Raw genomic sequence first — 15,883 nt, forward strand, 5'->3', positions numbered from 1 at the left:
ATTGGATGGATGGGTTGTTGTGCTAATGACCTTCATGGTATTATATAACTGCTTACTGATTCTTCATTATTTATGGTTATGATTTTATGGAATCCCTCTCCTGGGGGTAGGGACGGTCTGTGCAGGACAGAGGTTTCCACTGGAAGAGAGATGACACAAGCATCCACTGCCTGGTGTGCTTTGGGACTCTGCAATGACTCTTAGTTTTTCTAGTTTACATTTATTTTGAAATGTCTATAATTTTTTTTTCTTCATCTAAGTTACTGAATGTTTCAATTCTCAGGTGGCTTGGATTTGGGAGGTGGGTAGTTTTGAGTTGTTAAAATCTACTGTTACTGCATGTGTCCAAAATGTACTGCTTGTCTGATTTCTTCTTTTTGTCATTTATGAGATTTTCTTTATGGCCTAGTACCGGATCCTTTTTTTACACACGTTTCTTTAAAAAAGAGTATTTGTGTCTGCTTCTGGGACTGGTTCTGTAGACATTAAACTTACATCACTGAAACCATCTGTACTGCTCAGCGTTCCATCTCTGATCCTGGCTGGTCCTGCCTTTTCACATTCTACTCTTATATCCCGCTGGAACTAGGGAAGATGAGGGCAAGGGGGGTAGGAGCAGGACAGCCATGTGGGGCAGTCTGAGGGCCAAACGAAGAGCCCTATGCTGGGACCGTTGTGAGTTAGGGCATCCTTCAGCACAAATGAAAATACAATTTTTAAATGTTGTTATAATGGGATTGGTTCTTTGAGGACACCATTCCCCTTTTTTCTTTGTCTTGACTCTCCTTTTTATCTTCAGTCTTGATTATTTAAGTTCTTAAATTTAGGGAAAGGAGGTTATTTTGGAGGAATTTCGTCTGTGATAAAGGATAAAACATAGCTTGTTGCTGTCTGTGTTAATCTCTGGGAAATGGGGTGGAGGGGTTCAGCATCATACTTTATATTGAGGGCGTGTTGGAAATTAATTGGTCGTTTTCTTTCTGTGTTCTTCCTTTTTCTCTTTGTGCATACCCTCTCTATGGAATATGGTATTACTCCCGCATTTCATTGAGTTTGATTGTTGCACAGAGTGAAGAGTTCAGGCTCTGGAGTCAGTTAGCTTGAGTGTGAATCCTTTCTCCACTGCTTATTAGCTCTAAGACTCTGCAGAGGTCACTGAATCTTTCTGTGTCTTGGTTTTCTCATCTGTTAAGTAGGAAATAGTACCTATTGCATAGGGTTGTTGTTGGGACTAAGTGAGATATAAAATATGTAAAATGCTTAGAATATTACCCAGTACTTGTATCCCATAGTGGCCAATAAATGTGAGCTATTATCATTATTGGGCAGTTGAATAGCCTGCTTCACATTTGTCTTTGACATTATAGCAATTTGGATTAAAAGAGAATTTCAGTTGTTTAAAATTAAGAAAGAGGACTAAATGTTAACTGCCCGCATTTTTTAAAATAGCCAAATATGAATTGAGTATCATTGCTCTGACCACAAAGAATAATCATTGTTAAATGATGATTTGCTTTTTGGAGGAAAAACTGTCATTTATACATGCTTTTATAATTCATATGCGCTGAGTTAAGGAATTCTCCTTGTACATGGCCTGGTTTTTAAGCTTTATCAAAATTACTGTATCAAAAATAGGATTCATTAAAATTTGTCCTGAAGACTTTAATACATTAATAAACCTTTTCTTGTTCTCTGTGCAGTGTCAACACTCCTCTTCCGCTTTGAGGTATGGGATCTGATTTAGAACTTAGAAGACTTCAGTAATTAACCATGATGGTTATGTTCATGTAATTAGCTATTGGTTAAGGATATATAGTCATGTTGATAGGCAGCCTTATTTAGTTTTTGTTTGTTTATATAAACACCTGAAGGAGATAGCAATTAAAGAGAATGCTTGGTTTGTCTAATTTAGTCATTATAAAGCTTAGATGTTTTGAACGTGATTAAGTTTAGGGGAATAGAATAAGACATCTCATGGCTTACTTCAAATTCTTTGACGTTACTAAGTCAATACGTTAGAATTTGGGGGGATTTTGGGGGGTGGTGGTAAGAGGAACAGCTGGTTGAGAATACTTTCTAAATATGTAACTTGTTTGCTGAGAAGAGCAGTGGTGCTGTGTTGTTCCTTATATCTGGTAGAGAAATGTGATACTTTCAGATACCGTTGTGCTTCACCTAAAGTTGACATCAGTTTTGGGGGAAATGATCCATGAGGTCCCGGGTACATGGTCTGGCACTTGGGTTGTGGGTTGTGAGGAGGAGAGGGGGCATGGAGAGGAGGAACCAAGTGGATCCTGTGACTAGCAGTCTAGCCCTGTCTACCCTCTGCTGGGGCTGCTGCTGACTGTGTAAGATGGGTGCCGTTAGTCTTTGCATTTACCTCCAGGAATCAAGTGGCCCGTGCTACGAGGCCATTGTAGTGCATTTCCTGGGAGATTGGCAACTGAGGATAGTTGCAAGTGACTGGACAAACATTGTTCGAGTCCCTCTTGAATCGTACAGAAGGAAGATGGGAGTGTGGCTAGAGACTCGGGTACTGTGCCTCGTTTCACAACTCATTCATTGTGGAACCTCCATGATTGTCTCTAATTTTCTTTGTGAAAAATGGAGAATAATAATAATGATGCCATCTGCTTACCTCAGAGAGTATTCTGAGGATTATGAGTTAATTGCCTTGGATGAAGGCAGTAGAAGTTCTCTTGTCTGAATATCATTGCCTTTCCAGAGAAGCTCCAGTTTGGTGGAATAAAGTAGTGGAAAGAAGATAGAAGTGGAATGAACTATTTACCACTAGTTGGTGTCTTTCAAGTCCAACTCTGGGTCAGGTTTCCATTCTAGCTGGGGAATCTGGCGTAAAATTTCTACGTATTTTTTAGCGACACCGAACCAAATGTCTGACCTGCTGTTTGTAGGAAAAGAGCAGATGTTTATTCTGAGAACACATTAATGAACATGTTAGTGGTTTTCGCCCCTGTAGGAGAAGAAGATGAGTCAAGAGGGAGAGCCTAGGTTTAAGCAGAGTTTGCTTGCACTGTCCTCTGTTATGGACGTGCCCTTTTTGAGGGCGTCTGTATTGCTTCACTCTGTTGATCTTTTGAGTGTCTTTGACAAGAAAGCTGCACAGATACCAAGCCAAAACAAAACAAAAAATATAAACACTCAAAACAGTTGCCTTAAATACCAAGGATGTCAGCGTGAAATTAAAATGAATCAACTGACATTTCTGCTTTGAAATTTTTTTTAGTAAAATTAATTTAAACCAACAGTGAAAACTTCTGTGTCTACCTTATAATGGAACATTTGACCTTTTTCAGTGTTTTTGGCTTAAGAGTGTAGACATTGGGATGTTTTTGGTTAAAATTTGCTTCAACTCTCTAAGGGCTCTTGGGTTCTTGGTCAATCTCTGGTGGTGGAATAGCAAGTGGTGGAATAGCAAATGCTGTCGATTGTGTTGGTACCATGTCGTTTCTGAAGACAAGGTCTCTGAAGTAGTGGATATGGTATCTCCTCCTGTCTATGTGTAACTGTTTTAAAAGAACACTGTTGTCATGTGAATTCTTATTTTTTTGAGTTTGCTTTTGAAGTTAACTTTCACAGAGAATTCCTGTTACCTAGAAATTGATGACAGACTTACACCATTTCCTTTTTTTTTCTTAGACGTTCCATCCTCAGAGCAGCCTGAACTGTTCCTAAAGAAACTTCAGCAGTGCTGTGTCATTTTTGACTTCATGGACACGCTATCTGATCTTAAAATGAAAGAATACAAGCGCTCCACTCTTAATGAACTGGTGGACTACATTACAATAAGCAGAGGCTGTTTGACAGAGCAGACTTACCCTGAAGTAGTTAGAATGGTGAGTTTCTTTTTTTCGCCGCGGACACATGTAAGCACCTTCCATAAGGACGCACAGGTGTATTTACTGCAGAGTCAGGTCACAGGAGGTCACCTCCACAAATGAGAGCCAACCTTCTGAGAGCTAAGCGCAAGTAGTCGGCACAATGCTAGAATTTGAAGAGCATGATTTCATGAGAATGAAATCCAGAACTTTTCACCTACAACAGTATTGGAGGAATCATTGACTTCAAAATACGAAACCAAGATTGCCAGAGTGTTACTGGATTTCTGGCATTGGGAAAAGAAAAGACACAGGAGAATCAACAAAAGTTTTAGATCTGTGTTTGAAAAATATACAAGCCTGTTGGATGCCTTGATTCCCCCCCTCCCCCCGGCCCATTCATTGTGGTATATTAGAAATGGCTTTAAACTTAATGAAATTGTGACATGTAGAACCTAGATAAAGCCTCTCTTGGCTTTATAAACTAATCATTCACTTTATAATCTTACAGTCAGGAGTGATGTCTTTCATTATTTTTGAACAGCTTCTTGTACTTTGTGTGGTTGTTAAGAGTTATGAGAAGAAACATTATTAGTATAATATAAGAAATTATGTTCTTACTGTATGAATAATTATATTAGTTTTTCAAAAGCTGAGCCAAAATACAGTCTGCTGTTAGATTTTTGTGAGAGGGTTGCCTTTCTTGGCCTCCTAAAAGATGTTGGGTCTAGAGAGCACAAGCTATTTGGAGGTGGTGGCGCTGGTCTACTAACTCCTGAAATTATGCTGAAGAGATCTGAGGGGGTAGATGCATCATTGGGAAGCCCATTGGGAAGGGATCTGGCTCACTCTCTGTGTACTGCTGAAAATGTACTTAGTCTTTTTGTGTAACTTGTATCACTCGTATTCAACCAATGCAGAAAAGAGATATCTGTGATGGGAGTAGTTTTAGTTAAAAATGAATAGTTTTCAGATTTGGGAAGGGACCTGAATTAGCACAACTCGAGAAACTATGACACATATATTAAGGTCATTTCAAAACAGTGTTCAGTATAGTCCTCAGATTCATATTGGAGTGTATATTGCATTTATGAATTTACAGGAATGTAAAACAGTGTTTTGTACATTAACTGTTTAAATGTTTACATTGTGGCTCTTGAGCAGTGGTTCTCAGCCAGGGGTGATTTTCCCTGCCAGGACACCTTGACAGTGGAGACATTTTTGGGAGCTGCAATCAGGGTTGGGAGGGGTGTGCTACCAACATCTCAGGGGTAGAGGCCAAGAATGCTGTTAAACCTCCTGAAATGCTCAGGACAGCCCCTGTAACAAACAATTATCTGGCCTCAAATGTCAGTAATGCCACTGGTGAGAAACCTTGGCTCTAGAGTTTCCCTGTTCTCCAGCCCTCTTACCCTGATACCTAGGATCTTCTTTAGTCCACCTGCTTCTTCAGAGCATAGTCCCTTGGTTTTAACCTACCTGTGTTCTCAGCCAGCAGAGTTATCCACTGTTTATAACGTTCTTCTGCATCTTTCCATGGATAGTCTGTGAATACTGAAGCATATCCAAGCCTATATGTGTAAATATTATCTTTGTAAACACGCAAATGGTAGCATACTGTACACACTCTCTGTATCTTGCTTTCTTCGCTTACGTAAGTACATCAGTACATAGAAAGCTGCCTCATTCATTTTTATAGCTGCATTTCATTGTGTGGATGTGCCATAATGTATTTAACCATAACCGCATGAATATCTTTGTATGTATATCAGTTTGCCCTTGTGTGAGAACATCTATGTATTTGTGGATTTGTTCTCTAATAGCCTGTCTTTTCCCCTCTTCCTGGACCTTTGTGAATTCCCTGGCCCCCTGCCTCTAATTCTGTTCCCCCCTCATGCTTTCAAGAGCTGGCTTAAAGTGGTACTTCTGGTTCCTGAAAACTCCAGTGTTTTCTCCTTCCTTCAGTTCTACCACTTCTTGACAACTCAGCCTTTAGAATTTGTTCATTGGCTGCTCTTTAATCCTTTTAAACACTTATTTGATTTTTCTGTTTAGATTATAAGTACTTCTAGGGGTCCCTGGCCTCTGGGCCACAGACTGGGACCTCCTGTCAGATCAGTGGTAGCATTAGGTTAGAAATAAAGTGCACAATAAATGTAATGTAATTGAATGATCTTGAAACACTTCCCCCCACCGCCCTCTAGTCCATGGAAAAATAGTTTTCCATGAAAATGGTCCCTGGCCACAAAGATTGGGGACTGCTGAATACTCCTAAGCAGGAACTATGTCAGGAACATCCCTGTGACCTCTGTAATATCCTAGTCCAGGCCTACCTGGAGATTGTTGAATGAGTGAATGAAAGCGTGTTCCCTCTTAAAAGAGGGGCATTTCATGCTCTCAAATTATGATGAAGATATTGGATTTATAGGGTTATATCCAGTTTTAAACCCAGTATGTGGCATAATTCAAAAATTCATTCATTCCTATGAATCATCTTGGTCCTAAAGCAGGTTGAGTCTCAAAGGAGAGACCATTTTCTCTTCTCTTTTACCATCCATCTGCACCGCCCCGACCCCGTCCCGCCACCACAACTCTCAAACCTCAACAAAAAAATGTAAAAAAAAAAAAACAAAAAAATGACTCCTGTCATTTGCTTCTGAATGTATACCTTAAAATGTACTTAAGTCCTGTTTTAGGAAGTATTGAATCTGTAGCATGCCTGCTATTCTAGGGCATTAGATAATTGACTTTCTAGATGATAGTTTAGGGTTCTCAGAGGTGTAATTTATTTTTTACATCTTGTGATTTGTGAAATTGCTACTAATTTTACATGATTCTTAGACAGTCTGGGTTTTACAGAGAAGGGAGTAGTATGGTAGAGTAGAAAGAGAAAGGGCTTTGAAACCACACAAACTTGGGTTCAAATGCCAGCTCTTGGCACACTTACTTGCTCCATCACCTTGGACTGAGCCCTCCATCTCTAACGTCCTCGGTTTACATGAGGTGCCAAGAGGTGGGTAGGATGGAGGGAAGAGTGGCTACAGTCCCTCGCACCCTGCTCCATAGATAGTCCACTGAGGAAAATTGTTATGCTTTGTTTGCACATCAAGGTTCTCACCACCTCAGAGACACACACAATCTAGTAAACAGGGATTTACCTCTATAAGAAGGGTTGGAACTAAGTCCCTCCTTATCCTCTATTCCCTTCCATTTTGCCACCTGTGAGCCCCTTGTATGTAGAAATCCTGGTTCTGTTACTGCTTATTTTTGTCATCTGTATTATACCTACCTTTTGGTTATTTTGTGAGGATTGGAGATGACATATGTGAAGCTTTTGGTATCATCCCTAAAGGGCTTCCCCAGTGGCTCAGTGGTAAAGAATCCGCATCCACTGTAGGGGACAGGGTTTCATCCCTGGATTGGAAAGATCCCTGGAGAAGGACGTGGCAACCCACTCCAGTATTCTTGCCTGGGAAATCCCATGGACAGAGGAGCCTGGTGGGTTGTAGTCCATGGGGTTGCAAAGAGTCAAACATGACTTACTGACTGAACAACAGTAGTCCCTAACACATGGCAAGCGTTTAGTCAGTAATACTATTACTGTATGGATGATTTCATTATTAGGTACTTGACTTTATAATCATTCGAGGAGCCCAGAGTTCCTGTTTGCGGACTTAAGATGCTCTATTGGCTAGAAGTGTTATATCCTACTCCCTTTGGTCCTCAGATTCTCTAATTCCAATCCTGTCTGTTGAATAGTCAACTGTCCCTACCTGTTCCTCTTCCTTATTACGGTAAAATGAAATTGCTTCAGTAGGATTAATAAGAGAAATGGTGGTACTTTTAGTGAAATATCAGTGAAGTTGATAGCTGGGTTTTACAAATGAGTATGACTGATGACTTAAGATAGCATGTTCTGTTGTCAGCATTATTACCAAAACCTGATGGGACTGTTCTGAGAGCTGCTATTCCTGTTAGGGTAAGAAAAGAGTGGCAGATGCAAGTAATCTAGGAGTTGGGGAACCCCTTTTCCTACATTTAAATAAAGTCTAGATACCACCTACAGACTGTTAGAATTAAGAAAGAAAAATGACTCTTTATGTGTAAACAAAATAAAACAATGTAGCATGTAACTCACCTTTGGGTGGTGTGGGTAATGGAATAGCTCCAGAGAAAGTAGAAGCCTCTGTCCTCATTTCTTATCTTCCACTTAACTACTGTGAGACTTGGGTAAGTTCCTCTTTAAGCCCCTTTTCTCCCCTTGTAAATGAAGGGAGTTGGTGGTGGTCTCTGATGTCCGTCCAGCTCCAAAAACTACCAACACATTTTAAGAAATTAGAATGGATCCTGCCATCCTTAAAGTTTACCGAATGTTGTCCAGAATAGTTGCTTCTGCTCTGTCAGTGGTTTCTTCCATGTGTTTCTGTCTCATGGGGTCATATCTGATGGAAAAACGAGAACCAGGACTGTTAGTTCCTTCGGCTTTGGCACATATTGCCTTGTATCATTTCAAGTGTCAGGCTTCTGTCCTTGAGGCAGTGTTTTTACCACATTCACGCTCATGTTTTCTTTCTGGTTCTGTTGCCATACATCCATTTGAGAAATTTCTTAGCATTTCTGGCTTTCTCAAAGGGTCGGACATGACTTGCCCACTGAACAACAAGTAATCTTGGGTTAATTTTTTTATCCAGACTTAAACTTTGTCTTTTATACTCTTTATATTCATACATCTTCCTTTTCCAAACCATCTCTGGGAAATAGTTCAAATATGAGAGGAAATCTTATGGGTGAAGGCATTGTTTTAATTAGCCCCAGGTAATATTTGTTGAGTGGTTTAGAGCCACACCTTTACATTTTGATGATTAAAAAAAGACAGGACTCTGCTCTGTTAAGATCTTCCCTGGTGGCTCAGACAGTAAAACGTCTGCCTACAATGCCTATCATGTGGGAGACCTGGGTTCAATCCCTGGGTCGGGAAGATCTCCTGGAGAAGGAAATGGCAACCCACTCCAGTATTGTTTCGTGGAAAATCCTGTGGATGGTGGAACCTGGTAGGCTACAGTCCATGGGGTCGCAGAGAGTCGGACATGACTGAGTGATTTCACTTTTTCTCACTTTCACTTTTCTGCTCTGTCAAAGTCTGGTAGAAAGGGCACCCATATGAACAAATAATATGTCATCCATGTATTAATAGAAGTTTGTAGAAGGCAACAAAGAAGCAGAGAGAAAGGGGAAAGGTAGGAAGGTCAGGGATGGCTTTACAAAGTGAGGAAAGCCTGACTATTAAAAACAGTGAAACACATGTTTTCCAGTGGTTGAAATAATGTTGAAAAAGAGAATTACATGATGCAAAGACATTCCCAAACCACATGATATATTCAGAGGAACACAAGCAGTGCTGTGTTGTTTTAGCATTGTGTGTGTCGAGGGGTGGGGAGTGAGAAGAGATGAATGGTGGCAGTTGAAAATGTAGGTGTGGACCAGAAGAACCTGAAAGAACCTCTGGTTTATCTTCAGACGGTAGGTAACCATTGAAAAGTGACGGACAGGGGAGTGAGACGGTCAATTTTGTATTGTAGTGGCAGTGGGCCAGGTAGATTGGAGAGAAGGCCAAGAAGAATTGACTAGGGGCTTGTTGTATTAGAGAAGTTTTAGAGGTCCTGAAGCAAGGACAGGGTGGAAGTAGAGAAGGGGAGGAAAGTTCAGTTCAGTTGCTCAGTCGTGTCCAACTCTTTGCAACCCCATAGACTTGCAGCATGCCAGGCTTCCCTGTCCATCACCAGTTCCCGGAGTTTACTCAAACTCCTGTCCATCAAGTTGGTGATGTCATCCAACCATCTCATCCTCTGTTGTCCCCTTCTCCTCCCATCTTCAGTCTTTCCCAGCACCGTGGTCTTTTCAAATGAGTCAGTTCTTTGCATCAGGTGGCCATAGTATTGGAGTTTCAGCTTCAACATCAGTCCTTCCAATGAATATTCAGGACTGATTTCCTTTAGGATGGACTGGTTGGATCTCCTTGCAGTCCAAGGGACTCTCAAGAGTCTTTTGCAACACCGCAGTTCAAAAGCATCTATTCTTTGGCACTCAGCTTTCTTTATAGTCCAACTCTCACATCCATACATAACTACTGGAAAAATCATAGCCTTAACTAGATGGACCTTTGTTGACAAAGTAATGCTTTTTAATATGCTGTATAGGTTGGTCATACTTTTCTTCCAAGGAGCAAGCGTCTTTTAATTTCAAGATTGTAGTCACCATCTGCTGTGGTTTTGGAGCCCCAGAAAAGTCTGTCAGTGTTTCCACTGTTTCCCCATCTATTTGCCATGAAGTGATGGGACCAGATGCCATGATCTTAGTTTTCTGAATGTTGAGCTTTAAGCCAACTTTTCACTCCTCTTTCACTTTCATCAAGAAGGGGAGGAAAGGATGGCGTTTAAAACTCATAACGGTTTGGTGGTTAATAATCTGCCTTCCAATGCTGAAGACACGGGTTTGATCCATGGTTGGGGAACTAAGATCTTGCATGCTGCAGGGCAGCTAAGCCCATGCACTGCAACTAGAGAGCCTGTGTGCTGCAACTATAGAAACCCACCTACCGCTGCAGCTACTGAGCCCGTGTGCTGTAGAACCTGTTCTCCACAGTAGAAAGAAGTCCATGTGCTGCAGTGAAGACCCAGTGCAGGTGCACAGCACCCTCATTAGGAGGCAAAACCGAAGCCACTTAGCGTTTACAGTGATGTTTAGAGGGCGAGAGAAGGGAGTCTCGGATAGCTTTGAAAAACAGGTAGTCTATGGAGCTGCTGTTGAGAAAGGTACAGCAGGATTAGCAGCAGGTTTTGGATGGAAGCTGAGTTGAGTTTTGATGTCTTACCTTTGAGGTTATAGGAGTCCTTGATAGGAAAGTTAGAGATGGTTATTCGTAATTATCAGCATGAGCGTAGAGCAGGGGAAAAAAAGAACAATGCTGGGACCCCAAGTGATAGCAGAGAATCATTGTGCTTTGGTGCAGTAGTTCAGGGGGAGCTAGTGGGTTGTATGTGAAGTGTCAGGAAATTCAAGTGATGGCTGTGGATAATGATTGCACACACAGTAGTGGAATCTTGGGTGTACTATCCTCATTAGAGTAAAAATCCTATCGCTTCTTTGTTGAATGAAGGATGTTTCATCGCATTGGTCGTTTATTGTTGTTATTTTCATATTTTCTCTATATATCTTGGCTTTTCTTGATTTTAGATTCTGCTCCACTTCTGCCTCATTTTGGTTAAATATGTATCTCAAATTATAGAATATATGGTTTGCCAAAGTGAATGTAATTTTAAGATAAAATACAACATTTTCTTTTTTACTGTAATCTTGCCTTGAGTCCTTTATATTGTTTCTTGTCCACACATTCGGTTTGTTTTTTCCCACTCTCAAATTATGTCCTGTCACTTAGTTATCTAAGTGTTTTATTTTTTCTTTGGCTCTGCTGGGTCTTTGTTGCTGCGGGTGGGCTTTCTCTAGTTGTGACCAGCAGGGACTACTCTTGTGGTGCCTGGGCATCTCATTGTGGAAGCTTCTCTTGTTGGAGAGCATGGACTCTAGGTTGCACGGGCACACATGGGCTCAGAGTTGTGACTCTTGGGCTTTAGAGCACAGGCTCCATTGTTGTGGCTCATGGGCTTAGTTGCAGCATGTGGTATCTCCTTCGACCAGGAATTGAACCGTGTCCCCTGCCCTGGCAGGTGGATTCTTAACTACTGGACCACCAGAGAAGTCCCTGTTTTTATCTTTTATATGTTCTATGATTTAACTGGAAATCACCACTCTGGTTAGCCTCTTAATAGACTAAAACAGTTTTGTGGAAAAATATGAAGTCCGCAATTTAAAGATCTCAGAGTCTCCCTACACAGACTCCTTTGGGTGCTTTGTTAACTTCACTGCATCCTCTCTAGGCTGAAGGATGGAAGATTTCTTTTCATAAAATAACAGCCATCTAAAAGTAGCTTTGGGAATGATAACTACCAGAGGGAGCATGAAATTTCCATTTTTCATCTTCCTGAATCTGATAAGGACTTTAGCTCTGCAAATCTGGCTGGATTTGTCTTGGAGGTGACTCTTTAGACCCAAAGGAGATAAGATCTGTAGGTGTGAGCCATTGGGTGTGGTGGGATAGGGGAGGTGGGGTTGCTTACAAGATTGCTGCTGCTAAGTCACTTCAGTCGTGTCCGACTCTGTGTGACCCCACAGACGGAAGCCCACCAGGCTCCCCCGTCCCTGGGATTCTCCAGGCAAGAACACTGGAGTGGGTTGCCATTTCCTTCTCCAATGTGTGAAAGTGAAAAGTGAAAGTGAAGTCGCTCAGTCGTGTCCGACCCTTAGCGACTCCAGCGACTGCAGCCTACCAGGTTCCTCCATCCATGGGATTTTCTAGGCAAGAGTACTGGAGTGGCTTGCCATTAGAGATATAAATAATGGAGGAGAACTGAGTGACATCTGGGAAAGGCATTTAGGAAGTGATGAACTTACTGGGAAAATTGTAAGGATAGGATAAGACTAAAAGATAGGACCTAATAAAATAGAAGGTAAATAATTCATTGGTACTTTGAATATACAGTGGTGGTGGTTTAGTCACTAAGTCGTGTCCGACTCTTTGCACCCCCATGGACTGTAGCCCTCCAGGCTGCTCTGTGCATGGAATTCCCTAGACAGGAATACTGAGTGGGTTGCCGTTTCCTTCTCCATGAATATATAGTAGGTGCAGACAAATAACCGTTGACACCACTTATACGAGGTACCTAGAATAGTCAAATTCATAGAGTCAGAAAGTAGAAGCCCAGGAGCCTGGGGGTGGGGTGGGAGTGGGGAAGGGGGATGGGGAGTTAGTGTTTAATGGGGTCAGAGTTTCAGTTGAGGAATGTGAAAAACTCCGGAGATGGATGATGGTGAGAGTTGTGCAACATTGTGAATGTACTCAGTGCCACTGAAGTGCTGCTGCTGCTGCTGCTGAGTCGCTTCAGTCGTGTCCGACTCTGTGCGACCCCATAGACGAAGGCCGACCAGGCTCTGCCATCCCTGGGATTCTCCAGGCAAGAACACTGGAGTGGGTTGCCATTTCCTTCTCCAATGTGTGAAAGTGAAAAGTGAAACTGAAGTGTTAAATATGGTTAAAATAGTATGTTTTATATTATGTGTAATATAATATACAAGGAGATCCAACCAGTCCATTCTAAAGGAGATCAGTCCTGGGTGTTCATTGGAAGGACTGATGCTAAAGCTGAAACTCCAGTACTTTGGCCACCTCATGCGACGAGTTGACTCACTGGAAAAGAGTCTGATGCTGGGAGGGATTGGGGGCGGGAGGAGACGGGGACGACAGAGAATGAGATGGCTGGATGGCATCACCGACTCGATGGACATGAGTTTGAGTGAACTCCGGGAGTTGGTGATGGACAGGGAGGCCTGGCGTGCTGTGATTCATGGGGTCGTGGAGAGTCGGACACGACTGAGCGACTGACTGAACTGAACTGAATATAATATACATTGTGGACTTTTACCACAATTAAACATTTTTAAAAAATTTCTTGGTATTTTGTAAAGACTGTAAGGGTATGATGATGAAGATTGACAAGATATTTTTAGAATGAGATCAGGAAGAAATCACTGCTCAAGGTTGGGAGTAGATGATTACGGTTTGTAATGTATCAGAGGGTAGAGAGACTGGCAGGCACCCTGTCCTGTTATTAAGCTCTCTGTGCTGCATCTGTTAATGCTCATTTAATAGTATTGTGTAGCATGTTTGGGTGTCCATCGAATGTTTTCCTGGGGGTCAGTGGACCTCTTGATGTTGAGCACAGAATTTTGTGTGCTTTGCCTGTTTTTATGGGAGAAGATCTGTAGTTTTTGATTAAATTTTGAGACATAGTCTGACTCCAGAATGGTTTAAGCTCAGTTTTTACGTGTGCAGTGCTCTGCTAGGTGCTGCTCCCTAAAATATAGGATAAGATTAGAGGGGAGCAGGGTCTTCCTATTTATGGCAGTAACTACAAATGAAGGTGAAATTGTTAGAATGATTTCACCAATGAAACCATCTGAGCCTGGAGTTTTCTCCATGGGAAGGTTTCTGGCAGTGAATTCATTGTTTAAAAAAAATTTATGGTACTGAAGTATAGTTGATTTATAATATTCTGTTAATTTCTACTGTGTAGCAATTATATGTATCTCTCTATATATACATCAATTATGAATACATATATACACACATTATTTTTATATTCTTTTCCATGATGGTTTATCATAGGATATTAAGTATAGTTCCCTGTGCTATATGCAGTAGGACCTTGTTGCTTATCCGTTCTATATAAGGTTACATCTGCCAGTCCCAAACTGCTAATCCGTCCTTTCCCCACCCCCTCAATTTTTAAAATACATATGTGACCTATTCAGGTTTTTTGTTTTCTCTTGTGTCAGTTTTTATCATGGTTTCACAATTAAGAATTGTGTTTGAATAACTGAATCCTTAGTGGTTCTTCATACAGGTGTGTACTAATGACAGATGACCAGCACCTGTACAACTTCCAGTGTTAGCAGCACAATTATCTGCTGCAGATACTGTGTGAGCAAATTAAGTCTTCACAACAACTCTGTTGTATTATACTTTATATTATTATTATATATTATTTATAGATCCTGTAAAGGAAGTAGAGAGAGGTTAAGAAACGTTCCTGAAGCCACGCATCTGGGTAACTGTCAGGACTGAGGACTGAACCCAGTCTGGCTACAGAGCTCATCCTCCTGACTGCTGTGCTGTAATCCTCTCCTGGGATCAGTCTTTCTAATAGCAGTGGAGACTGAAATCTCTAAACTTGGACTCTTGCCTCAGTACTGTGTGGTTTTCCTTGAATCCCTCTACATAAGTAATAAGGCTTTGATGCTTTCCCTGGAACCTTTCCCTTGCTTGTTATTTTACCGAATAATAAGCTCTGGGGTTAAATGTTCATTTTTGCTTAAGGAACAGCTTCCTTTTCACTCCCTCTCTATCCCCCACCCCAAACCTCACTATCCTATATAATAACTACGTTGCCTTTGTTATTCTCAAATTATTTTTTTTTCCCTACCTGACCACTGTCTCCCAGTAGGCAAGGGTACATGGTCATTGGGAGTGAGGAGGGGCTCAGGAGAAAAGCTTTGTAGTTAGAACTCTCCACTGTTCCACCCAAACCACAGTCCTTGTGATGGTCGTATCTCCTAAGTTCATGTGCTCCCTGCATGACACTTCTCCCCCCTCTCGCCTCATTAGAAACAAGAGAGCCATATCAGCAACCAAGGGATCCTGAAATTGCTTGGTTAGCCTGGATTTAGAGCTAGGAAGTTAGATATTTAAATGTCCTTTCATCTCCATGTTGGCCCCTAATCCTTGCAAGTATTATGATTAGTTATGATTGTACAGCCTGCCTATTTGTGGTCCTTACTGGGTCAGTGATATAGACGGAATAACCTGGGCCACTTACTTAGCTGTGTGATCTTAGATGAGTCTTCATCCTAAGATCGTTATGCACTGTAACTTTATAAAGTTATTGTGATGTGCTTATTGTTATCACTTATGGTATGCCTTTGCCACCTCTATCAGACTTACTTTTTTCTTTGAATAGATTAATTGTTTTTTGGTTACAGTGAAGTCTTGCTAGCATGAAAACTCTTTTGTGTCATTAAGGTGACTTTTCACATGTTTGACTATTGATTTTAAACTTTAATTCTCTCTGGGAAATCTTATTTTAAAGTCTGTTTTTGGGGATGGGGTATGTATATCATTATATTAGGTTGTCCAAAAAGTTTGCTCGAATTTTTCCATAACATCATAGGAAAAACCTGAACAAACTTTTTGGCCAACACAATATATACATATATATGTACTGTCCTTAGTTCACCTATATAACATTTTTTTTTCTCATATTACTTGCATAGTAATATCCACAAATAATTTACCACTTCTCTTCTGCAAACATTGTCTCTTAAAATATCTGATAGGGATTTTAATGGGTTTAGTTTAATTTAAACATTCTAAGGAG

General features: G+C 41.1%; 1 protein-coding gene across 3 annotated transcripts in view; it reads left to right on the forward strand.

Moving 5' to 3' along the window:
- The window catches only part of PPP2R5E (protein phosphatase 2 regulatory subunit B'epsilon), a 158,822-nt gene that overhangs the window by 79,472 nt on the left and 63,467 nt on the right, over positions 1-15,883 (forward strand). For all 3 annotated transcript variants that reach the window (XM_055437308.2, XM_055437310.2, XM_055437309.2), the window contains exon 3: positions 3,658-3,854. In XM_055437308.2, coding sequence (XP_055293283.1) covers positions 3,658-3,854 — 197 coding nt within the window. The remainder of the gene's footprint in view (positions 1-3,657; positions 3,855-15,883) is intronic.

Source organism: Moschus berezovskii, chromosome 9 (genome assembly GCF_049115385.1).
Source record: "Moschus berezovskii isolate FMDL1 chromosome 9, NW_MosBer_1.0, whole genome shotgun sequence".
Taxonomy (NCBI): Eukaryota; Metazoa; Chordata; class Mammalia; order Artiodactyla; family Moschidae; genus Moschus; species Moschus berezovskii.